Here is a 12377-nt window from a genome sequence, read left to right on the forward strand (position 1 = left end):
AAACAGGATGTGAGATATAAATCTTCCCCCCTTCTGGCTCAATCAACCTAGTAAGCCCAGCATTCCACTCAGCTTCTAAGGTCACCTACATCAGTTTCAAAATAAAGTCACTTCCATTTTCCATAAAAAACAAAGCCAAAAATAATAACAATTAAAAAAAAAGATTTTCAACCTCCTGGGGGAAACCATAGCTATTTTCTAAATATGAAATAGGGAAAAAATTCTGTCGTCAGTACTACTGGGAAAAAGGAAAATTGAAAGGAAGATGTAAGGGTCACCCATGGACCTGGAAACCCCATGGGTATTTACAGACCAGGGCCAGCCCCGCAGAGAGAAGGCCCTTCCACCCACACGAGGGCACTGTCACCAGGATTCTGGGAAGTCTGACAGGAAGATAAAGCCTAAAAGCAAGAACCACACTCATCCCAAACTCAAATCAGGACTGAGTGCTCCTGAAGGACACCAGAGTCCCTGGGAAGCAGGTAACATGAGATGCAAGGACCAGGGGACGGGCTCCCAGGCAGAGCACAGCACTGGTGCACACCAGGCTGGACAGGCTCGCCTGAGTCAGGGTGGGCAGTGAACACAGGGACGGACAGGGGACAGTCTGGGCTGATCACATGCTCTGCAGGGACCCCAGAAAGCTATGTTGAGTCTGTGAAAAGTTCAAATTCCAAGACCCTCAAGACCCTCCTTGCCTGTGTTGCCCACTACAGCCACTCTGATCTCTTCCATGATGCCCCACCCTCAGTGCACTCCTGCCTTGGTGCATTTGCACCTGCTCAGGACAGAATCTCTTCATAATTCTTTCCCAAATCCCCCATCCAGCCAGGTTCCTAAAGGTCCCCACTGAGAATCCAGAGAGAACTATGCCAGAACCTAGCCTAGCTTCCGGCACACCTCAAGTGCCAGGGCAGCCACCTTGGCAGCAGGGACGCTAGCCAAGATCCAAGGAGAAATCAACTGTATGCTCATAGTCAAGCCGTGTCCCCTCAACTACAAGATGGGGATGACATTATTACTTCATTGTGGCCTCATGATGATTAAATGAGGCAATGCTTGTAAAACATCTAGTATAGAGCCAGCTGCCTGATAAATCTTTCATATATGTTGGTTACTTTTATAACTGATGGTAAAACTGAAAGGTAATCTCAGATTATTTCATCTATACATAGGAATATGGATATGCATATATACAACATAAAAATATGTCCTTAAGTAACTGAACACATATGAACATGAAACACAGAAAGTACATAGATCCCACATCTATGCTATGATGTTTCAATTAAACATTAAAAATCAGAGGTGCCAAAGGCATTATTAAAGATTAAGAGAAGAAAAAAAAGATACATTAAAATGTCATAAGCTATTTGCAATTGTAGTATATTTTAAAATCTATAAAGTAGCAGTCTTCATTTACATTGTGACAGGGTTTGAATGAAGAAAATAAAATTTCTTTCTGCAAAGCCGTCTCAAGGAGAGTAACCAAAAGGAAGGCATATGATATGCAAAATGAACAAACCATTCAAAACTGTAACTTCCCCTTACCTTTGACCCAATGAGAGTATACAGCCACTGTATGGTTTCATTGTGGTTTATTACTCCATTCATCCCATCCACATACAACATAATTTGGCCCAAAGCTAGAGAAAAGAAGAGAAAAAGACATCATGAATTTATATATAAATACAACCTCCAATGACATGTCAATAGAGATTTTCATACTTTAAGTACAGGGTATGGTAAGAAAGCAAATCAGAAGAGAATTCCTGAGCTCTAAAATCAGCAAACTCATTTCGGAGAGAAAGTGTTGACCACACCAGAAGAAACAAGGGCTATTCCTGGTGCCTGGAAGATGCAATTAAGCTACCAATCAAGTGACTGTTGTTTGTGTGTTCCTGGATGTATAAATGCATGTTTTCCCATTTCTATATCTGTGTGTAGTCCCAGACAGGAAAAAGATATCCATTAGACGGTCTCAGGCTTGTGACCTCCCACAGGGGCCAAGAGGACAAATGAAGTTTCTAAAAGCGACCTGTCCAGTGCTCCAGCCTGTGGTCAGCAGGCCCCAGATTCTATGGGACCATCCTGAGCTAACGTAACTTTATTCTTGTAAGTCATAAACATGCACTTAAATATTATTTGTAATTCCTTTTAAATATTTCTGGATAAAGATTGTGAGTTATTGTGAAAATAAATCATTTGTCATATACCAAATCCTAAATTCTTAGCTTAGGAAAATATAGCCACCACATACTGTCATTTTCAAAGAGACAATATAAGCTATGTTATTTTTTTAAGCAAATAGGAACTCCATTTTTTCAGCTTCATCAGCATTAAAATAATTTGAATTCTAGAAAATGAACAAACAGAAGTGATATACCCTAAAATAAGCAGGCATCCTTAAATCACATCTAACCTCCTAAGCATATTTCACCCATAATTAATTGGCAGGGCATTGACACTTTTTAAACATATTTTTCCTGCTGGAAACAGGAGGACATCTTATTTTGGAAAACTGGAAAAATAAAGAGTAAAGTGAAAATAATTCATATTCCCATAATTTAGGGATAATCAGTCAATATACTGACATATTTTCCTACTTTTTTTTTTTTTTTTTTTAAGAGATCAGGGGTCATTCTGTTGCCCAGGCTGGAGTGTACTGGCATGATCACAGCTTACTGCAGCCTGGAACATCTGGGCTCAAGCTATCCTCCCGCCTCAGCCTCCTGACTAGCTAGGACTAGAGGCACATACCACCACATCTGCTTAATTTTTTAATATTTTGTACAGATGTGGGTCTTGCTTTGTTGCCCAAGCTGGTCTTGAACCCCTGGCCTCAAGTGATCCTTCCTCCTCAGCTTTCCAAAGTGCTGGGATTACAGGTGTGAGCCACTAAGCCTAGCCGTTCTTTTATACATTACATACACACATAAAGGTTGTATGTAGGTTGTAGGAAACAGTTTACATGAAATATGTTGATTGAAAAGAGCAAAACACAAAACAATGAGTATATACAAGTTCTAAGTATACAAATATACGTGTGGTATTAGAAAATCCATCCTTATCCTATCCAAGAAAAGATCAAATAACAAAGCCACATAATTATCCTGAGAAAAACTAAGCTCCTAAATATGTAACAACTCGAAAATTTTAATAATCATCTGGACATAACCTTGACCCAATGAACAGTATATTTTTGGAAATAAATTTGTGTTCTATTTAATGGTGGAACACTGGAGATATTCTTACTTAAATCAGGAAAAATTTTTAATCTATGTCCACTAAGCCCATGACTATTTGATACTGCTATAGAATTTCAGGCAAATTTAATAAGGCACAAAAAATAAGAGGTAGAATTGTTGGAACAAACACATAATACTATCACTACTTGCAAGTAATACCATAGATAGAATTTAAAAATTCACAGAACTTATAACAAAGAGACCACAATTATACTTACATCTCTATCCTAGTGAGAAATATGTATATAACATACAAAGAAAACAAAGGTTGATATAAAAATTCTAGATAAATGGACATACCATAGCAAATATGATAAAGGATTAAATTATTTCTTTAAATAGTTCATACAAACTAATAAGAAAATACTAAATGCCAACAGAAAAAAGGGCAAAAAGCATTCTATAAGAGATGAATGACAAGCTGGATTATAACAACATGCAAAATTATTCATTCTCACCATAACCAAATTAATGCAAATCAAAACAATAATAAGGTAGTATTTTCACTGAAGTTGGCAAAGGTATTTTAAAATAAAATGATCAGGCATCAAATACTAGAGAGCAAGGTTAAACAAGTAACTGCATACATTACTTGTGGCAGGGCAAACTGGTAGCAACAGTTTGTTGTCTGTCAATAAGGGTATAGTACTCTGTGCCAAGCCCTGAGGAGGGACTTTATATGTGTTATTAACATAACAGCCCCGTACAGTGGGTATTATTACCCTTATTTGACAGAGGAAAAAACCGAGGCTCTGAGAAGTAAAGGAATGTGCCCCAAATCTCCATGGCTACCGAAGTGGTAGGACCTACTTCCAGCCGGGGTTGGCAGGCTCCAACATGTCTCTACTAAGCATCTGAAAGTCCTCTTAAAGCCTTCCCAAATCTCATCGTGATTTGAGAAACCTATCCTAAGGAAATAACTCTAAGCTTAAACTAAAAAAAAAAAAAAAAAGGAAGCAGAGATGTTCACTGAAGTATCATTTAAAATATCAAAATAATAACTAAAATCTAAATACCTATCATGGTCCTAGAACTCAGGACACACAGTAGTTGGCCAAAGCTATGTCCTAACCTCTAAAATGTTTCTGATAAAATAAAAGTATAAACATTACATCATTCAATAAAACACGCAACTATTCATGCATAGAAAGAAGAAAAGGAAAATCCATGAGAATTAAGCATTGAGTGTACATTCTTTGGGTGTATTTTTTTCCTACTTCTGCTATTTCCAGCTTTCCACTACAAGCATCTACTACTTAATAGAAAAAAAGTAAGCAAATATATAAAAAGGAACAAAAATATGACTGAATAGTATCAGGTGTTAGATGCTAAGAAGCCAGGAATGAAGGTCTCCATCCTAATTGCCCCGAGTCTCTGGTACTGCACAAATGCCCAGGAAGCCAGGACACTGCTTTGAAAAGGGAAGGCAAATTAAGATTTAAATGCCAACTTCACCTGTTTCCCTCCAAGATTCTTTTAACTGATCACACTAGCAGACGTGTGTCACCAGAAAGTTTATGTCTAATGGAAATCAAGTCTCTGATCACACTAATTTGTCATAATATTTTGGTAATCTAAAGCTTTCCCACTAGATCTTTTGTACCCTGGCCTCGAAACTAAAGCAATTCCTCCTGTAAACCCACTCCAGACACAAGATGGCGCTAAATAGATTCACGTGGGTTAACACTGCACTGTGATTCAACCGCAAAAGCCCACCAACCTAAATGTGGGCCTAAGAATGAAGCCTAAACAGAAAAAAAAATGCCCTGAAAACACATGTGTCTAGGTCACAGGAGCCATGAACATTAGTGATCTGCATTTTCAAAAAGGATACGGAGGCTGAGACTGTCGGAACAGAGTGGTGGGTGGCACCACAGGTCTAGAAAGAGACTGCCAGGGAGCATTTTTTGTTCTGCCTGTCATGGAACTCGCTCTAGGCATATTGATCAATTTTTCTGTGCCTCAATTTCTTCATCTCAAAACATGGGAGAGTAATAGTGCAATAACTACTTAGCAGGGCCATTGTGAGGCCCGAGTTAGACAGTGCCTGGCCCACAGTAAGTGCTCGATAAATCGTAGCCACAAACTACTTCGCTGAAGTCAGACGTCAAGTATCTACTGCACAGAAGCACATCCTGACCATTTCCCAAACACACAGAGTGGGGGAGCTAACCCTGAGTAGCTCTGCTACTCAGCTGTTGATCACGAGGTGCAGAAGGAGTCCTTGACTAAGCAGAAGCCACAAAGATTTTCTCGTTTTTTATGGTTTTATTTTTATATTTAGTTATATGATAAAATTTGAGATATTTATACAAAGTGTAAAGTGCAGATTGAGGTTTTTTTCATATAGATGGCCAACTGATCTAACACCATTTGTTAAGAGACTGTCTTTTCTCTTTCATTGCTTTTGCAAATTGACCAAAAATCAACTGGCTGTGTAGGGGGTGGGGGTCTGTCCCTCCCTCTGCCAATACCACAGTATCTTGATTACCACAGCTTCAAAGCAAATCTTAAAATCAGGTAATGTGGTGCCTATTGCATCCTTCTTTTTCCAATTGTTTCAGCTATTCTTGTTCCTTTACCTTTTAATATAAATTCTAGAAACATTGTCTAAATCAACAAAAAACCTCTCTGGAAATAGTGTTAATTTATAGATAAATTCTTGGAGAACTGACATCTTTACTCTGTTGAATTTTCTAATCCATAAACCCATTATGTCTACTTACTTAGATCTTCTCTAATTGCTTTTATCAGTGTTTTGTTGTTTTTGATTACAGATCTGATACTTTCTCCCCACCCCAAAGTTAGTAGTACTTTATATACTTTGGAGCTATAACAAATGGTATTTCAAAACTTTCTCCATTCCCATATTTTATTATTAGTATATAGAAATAAAATTGACCTTGTATCCTATAACTTTGTCCTTGTATCCTATAACTTTGTTAAGCTTATTGATTCTAGGAGTTCTGGGTTTTCTCTTCTGTTTTGTTTTCATAGATTCCCTAGGATTTTCTATACAGACAATACTGTCTGTGAACAATAATTGTCTTTCTTCCCAATCTGCATGTTCCTCCCCCACCCCCCACCCCCGTGCCTGATTGAACTAGTTAACACTTTCAGCATAATATTCAACAGGAGTGGTTAGAGTGGGCACCCTTGCCTTGTACCCATTATTAGAGAGAAAGGATTTGGTCATTCACCATTAATTATGGGGTTAGCTGTAGGTTTTTGTAACTTGCCTTTTATAAAGATAAAGTTTCCTCCTATTTCTAGTTTACTAAGAGGTTTTTGATAGTGAATGGATGGTGAATTGTGTCAAATGCTTTTTTTCTCCACCAACTGATATGGTTATGTGGTTTTTCTTCTTCAGACTGTTAATGTGATGGGTTATACTGACTAAATTTCAAATATTGAATGAGACTTGCATCCTTTTTGACCATGGTGTGTATCTCTTTTCATATATTGCTAAATTTGACTTGCTAATATTTTTGTTGAGGATTTTTACATCTCTTTTTCATAATGGATAATGGCCTGTTGTATTCTGAGTCTAGTTTTCATATCACAGGAATGCTGGACTCATAGAATGAATTGGGAAGTGTTCCTCCTTTCTATTTCCTGGAAGAGACTGTAAAATTAGTTTTATTTTGCCTTTAAATGTTTGCTACAATTTGCCAGGAAACCATTTGGTCCTGGGGATTCCTTTTGCAGAAGGTTAACTACAGATTAAAATTTTTTTAATAGTTACAGTTAATAGTTATAACAACAGGTTATCTATTTTATTTGGGATGAATTTTGGTAGTTCATGGTTTTTAAGGAACTGATCCATTTAAATAATTGGTCCATTTCATCTAAGGTGTCCATTTTATATGCTTAGAGTTGTTCACAGTATTCTGGTATTATTCATTTAATGTCTGTGGAATCTTAGTCCCTTTCTTTCCTAATGTTGGCAGTTGGCATCTTTTCCTTGTCATTCTTGTTAGTCAATGCTATTTTTCTTTTCAAAGAACCAGCTTTTTGTTCCATTGATCTCTCTACTCTTTCTCCTTTTCAAGTTCATCAATTTCTACTCATTTCCTTCCTTCTACTTGCTTTTTTTTACTCTTGTTTCTTAAGGTAGGTGTTTATATTACTAATTATTTTCTTCTTTTCTCATATAGGTAATTCTATAAATTTCCCTCTATGCATTACTTCAACTACATCCCACAAATTTTGATATGTAGTATTTTCATTTTGTACAAGACATTTTCTAATTTCTATTGAGAATTCTTCTTTAACACATGGATTATTCAGAAGTGTGTTAATTTCCAAGTGTTTGGATATATTCCTGTTATTCTTCTGTTAGTGATTTATAGTTTAATTCCATTATAGTCAGAAAACATGTCATATGATTTCAATTCTTTTAAATTTGTTATGGTTTATGATTGAGGATATGATCTATCTTGGTGAATGTTTTATGCACATTTGAAAAGAATATGTATTCAGCTGTAGTTGGGGAGGGTGCTCTAAAAATATCAATTAGAACTAGTTAGGTAATGGTGCTGTTCAGTTCCTCTGTAGGTTTGATGATTTTCAGTCTATCAGTTCTATTTGATTATCAAAAGAGAAGTATTGAAGTCTACAACTATAGAATAATTTTTCTATGCCTTATTTCAGAATAAGAAATAAGGGTCAGTTCTTTCCATCTTTGCTTCATATATTTTGATACTCTAGTTTTCTGGGTGAACTGATCCTTTTGTCATTATAATATTTTCTTTATTCCTAATTATTTTCTTTGCTCTGAAGTCTACTCCCTCTGATATTAATATCTTAATAGCTACTCCAGCTTTCTTCAGATTACTGCTTGCATGTTTTTTTCCTGCATCCTTTTGCTTTTAAACTACCTATAGCATTATAATTAAAGTGATTTTCTTATATGCAGCATTTAATTGGGTCTTGTTTTATTTACCCATTCTGATAATCTGTCTTTTAATTACTATGATTAGACCAGTCATATTTAATGTAATTATTGATGTGTTTGAATTTAGGTCTATCTTTTCCAATCTGCTACTGAGCCCATGTGGTGAGCTTCTTGTTTTGGTTATATTTTTCGTTTCTAAATTTTCTATTGAGTTCTTCTTTATAGCTTCTATTTCTTTGCTGAGACTTTCTACCTTTCTATTATTCATTTCAATAGTGTTCACTCTTACTTCCTGAAGCATTTTTATAATAGCTGCCTTAAAGACTTCGACAAGCCCAATATCTTTATCACCGTGGCACTGAGTCTGCCGATTTGTTTTCTTCTATGCAAGTTGAGATTTTCCTAGTTTACTGTATGTCAAGTAATTTTGGCTTACTTTATCTCTTGGATTTTTTGAAAATAATGTTTAAAAATTCTGGGTTTTGTTTAACTATTACAGAAAATGTTGACATTGTTTAAGCAGACAAATGCCCTGGTTCGGTTTGAATCACAAGTCTGACCTCCCTTCCATGGGCTGTGGTTGCAATACCAGTTCAGTCTCCAAAGCCATTTTGTGCCATCTGGATTGGTCCTGTATGTGTACACACAGTGGCCAGTCTGGGACATGGGCAGTAGTCTATCACGTTGGTGTGCTGTTTAGAGTCAGATTCACGCATGCACAGTGTGTGGCAAGTCCAGGGGTTCATACAAAACATTGTGGGTTGCATCCCTGAGTTCCTCCTTTTTCCATTATTTCCAAGATACTTTCAGGTTTCCTGGTGCTCCTCTTCTTAGTACTTCAGCCAGAAAGCTGAGGGCATTAAACTGCTCAGCCATTTACTCTCTCTGACTATAGCCACATCTGGGGCCATCCTACTGAAGAACAGAGAGGCAAAAAGTAGATAACGGCTCCCCCAATCAGAGTGAAAGTTTTCATCCCACTCCTTCAGAGTTTTAGGTACCTGCAGGCCCCTGCTGCTGTCACCTTTATTTCCACAGCTGTTCTCACCATGGGATTATCTGGGGCAGGAGTGAAAGATAACAGAGAAAAGAGAACAAAAAACATGGGGGGGGGAACTTTTGCACTCCCAGTGTTTGGAGTCCTTTTTCCTCCCACTCAAGCCAGAAGTAAAAGATTCATCTGGAATTCTCTCTGTCCACACCAATGCCCACTTCTGTGTTTCAGGCCAATTTGAGTCCAGACCAGGGACTACCAGAAGAAAAATATTAAAAGCACTGCAGGTTTAATACTATTTCAAATTCTTTTCTTCTCCAATCTGCCTGCTACCATTTATTCTTCAGGGTCCTAAATTAGTTGCTCTGTGTAATTTCTGCAGATTTTATAACTGCATTCAGTGGGAGAGACAGGGTTTTATGTGCTTACTCCCTCTCACCCTGGATTGAAACTCCTCCCTGCTGTGTTGTAGAGCAAGAACTGGAGTGAGCAAGTCCTATGGCTGAGGTTCACTTAGCACTCTGCCTCATTAGTCTAAGCTCATGGTTTTCAATCCTTTCTTTCCTCATCCTTTTGCCTCTTTTTCCCTTCCTCCATCTCTCTGTCCCTCCCTTCTTTCCTTCCTTCTTATTTCCTCCCCTAACTTTTTTTTTTTTTTTTTAAAGCTGGAGGCCCTTTATTCCAAGAACTTTATAAGGAAGCCTAACACAGACAACAGATAACTCTCAGCTGCTTTGCTGGAAGCAGGACTGGAGAGTTTTGATCACCTTCTACCCTCAATACCTGACACTCCCCACCCTGCCTCCCTCAGTGGGTACTAAAGGGCCCTGAAAACTGACACAGCACCCAGGCCCCCCCAACCCTCGCTGGACATGAGAGCTCACTGCATACCTGCATTTTCAAACATGACTAGTAAGTTATGAAATCAATTTAATGAGTCCAGACCAGCAATGTGTTTTTTCTAGTAAATAAAACAGAATAGAAAATGGAGTGCATTATATTTATTAAAGGAAGGATTTTCTTATTTTTGCTGTGTGTTAATTTTTTTCCTGTAAGCTTAACCAAAAAAATTCAGGATCCACTATTCCAGACTCCTTCCCTTTCCTTAATCTCTACCTCCAGTGAGCAACTAATTCCCTCAATTTTTCCTCTGAGACCTTGAGTTTACTCTCTCTTCCCTCTGTTACTGCTTCATGTCCAACTTCTATCATCTCTCCTGGATTAGAGCAACTGCTGGTCCCAGCTGGTCTCCCACCTTTGAGTCCCACCCTTTGTCAAATCTGTAGCAGACACTGTTACCACTGACTTTCCCAAAGCATCAAACATGGCAGCTAAAGCCAGAAAACATTCTGGCTCCCTCTTGATCAGGACGAGGCCCAGGGCCCTCGTATCACCAAACAACCTGCAGGCCTTTCCGCTTCCTGCCCAAACTATCTTGGCTTCTGTGTCTAGAACCTTTTGCTACCAGCTCAGGGCTTCAATTCTTAGCCTATCAATTTTCATTTACTTATCCTTGCCTTGCATTTAAGAAAAGTCCTGACATATAAAATGTATGTTTGTTCTACAAACCAGAGCTAGACTTGTTTTTGTTTGTTTTTTTTAAGAATTTCTTACACACTGGAGACATACAAGAACCCAATCCTAAATCAGTTATTTACCTGCTTGTTCCGGACCTTTCTCTCAGCCAAAGATAACAACAATGCCAGGGAAGAAGTTGAAAGGTCATCCCCTCCTGGCAGTCATTGGATTTTTTAAACAAAGAGCTCTTAAATATGGCTGCCCTATGTAATCTTTAACTGATCTATTCTTCCCTTTTACTCTACATGACAGTGAAATTAAGGTCACATGTATTGTATAAATGGGCACAGAGATTCAAGAGCTACAATACCTTCTTAAGGGAGTTATATAGTTTAGGCCTAAGTTTTTTTGTGTGATTTTTTTTGTTTTTTGTTTTTTTTTTTGAGACAGAGTCTCTCTTTGTTGCCGAGGCTAGAGTGAGTACCATGGCGTCAGCCTAGCTCACAGCAACCTCAAACTCCTGGGCTCAAGCAATCCTACTTCCTCAGCCTCCTGAGTAGCTGGGACTACAGGCCTGCACCACCATGCCCGGCTAATTTTTTCTATATATATTAGTTAGCCAATTAATTTCTTTCTATTTATAGTAGATACGGGTCTCATTCTTGCTCAGGGTGGTTTAGAACTCCTGAGCTCCGCCCACCTCAGCCTCCCAGAGTGCTAGGATTACAGGCGTGAGCCACCACGCCCAGCCAAGGCCTAAGTATTTTTAATCATTGGTAAAACTCTAGATGTGTCACAAATTTTACTACAAATGAGCCCTTTTTATGCATTAGACAAGGCTTTGGTTATTTTTCCCACTTGCATATTTGAGCCTACAGTTTCACCATAAAACAGAAGAAGGATTCCTTTCACTGATGTCTGAGTATTTTGCTTGTCTTTCTACATGGTCTTACCATGCTTGGCTTGATTTTTCTTTTTTTTTTTTTTTAATAAAACGAAAGACTATTCTATAGCTACTGTATAAAATCAGATATTTTACCATTTGAGACATGTTACCGGAAATAATTCCTATTTCTCCTAAAAGTACACAATTTTGCTACAAGCAAATATCAGCGGTCACTAGGGTTTGTTTTTGTGTTTGAAGGGGGATGACCTGTGATGTGCCCATTGGAAATGAAGATAGGGATGTTGCCATGCTGTTGGATACAAGTAGTTCTCCCCGGAACCCAATGCTAACCAACCAAGATTGGCACTGCTTTCTCCAGTTAGAACAGAGAGGATCTGACAATTTGCAGTGATAACTTTCAATTCAAAGTTATCTCCGCAGAGAAAAAACAAAACCATTACTACCACTGAAACCTTTTCTTCTGGGAAGGGCTAATTCATCCTAAACAAGGGATTTCAACTTATTTTAATTAGACCATTAAAATGCAATCCTCTTAACTCTGAAATGGATTTGTCTATCCCTAATTTCCATTATTCACTGAAGCCTGCAGTAAATATAGAAAAGAGGTTGATAGTGTTGACATTCTTGGAACTAAATGAAGACCTTGGAGTCCAGTTATTATTCTCTTCCACTTAATTGTCCGCCCTAAATAACAAGCCCTGGTCCAATTTTCCCCAAGGGCAACTGTCAAAGAAATACTCTTTCAACACCGATTACTGCATGAAAATTAAGGAGAATAAGCTGCCAATTCTAGGCTGGAGACAAGAATTTAAT

At 37.9% G+C, this 12377-nt stretch overlaps 1 protein-coding gene across 6 annotated transcripts in view; it reads right to left on the reverse strand.

The window, feature by feature from the left end:
- Window positions 1–12377, reverse strand: part of FHOD3 (formin homology 2 domain containing 3) — a 428752-nt gene that overhangs the window by 178358 nt on the left and 238017 nt on the right. For all 6 annotated transcript variants that reach the window (XM_075993495.1, XM_075993494.1, XM_075993491.1 and 3 more), the window contains exon 6: window positions 1552–1646. In XM_075993495.1, the coding sequence (XP_075849610.1) occupies window positions 1552–1646 (95 nt within the window). The remainder of the gene's footprint in view (window positions 1–1551; window positions 1647–12377) is intronic.

Source organism: Microcebus murinus, chromosome 17, assembly GCF_040939455.1.
Source record: "Microcebus murinus isolate Inina chromosome 17, M.murinus_Inina_mat1.0, whole genome shotgun sequence".
Taxonomy (NCBI): Eukaryota; Metazoa; Chordata; class Mammalia; order Primates; family Cheirogaleidae; genus Microcebus; species Microcebus murinus.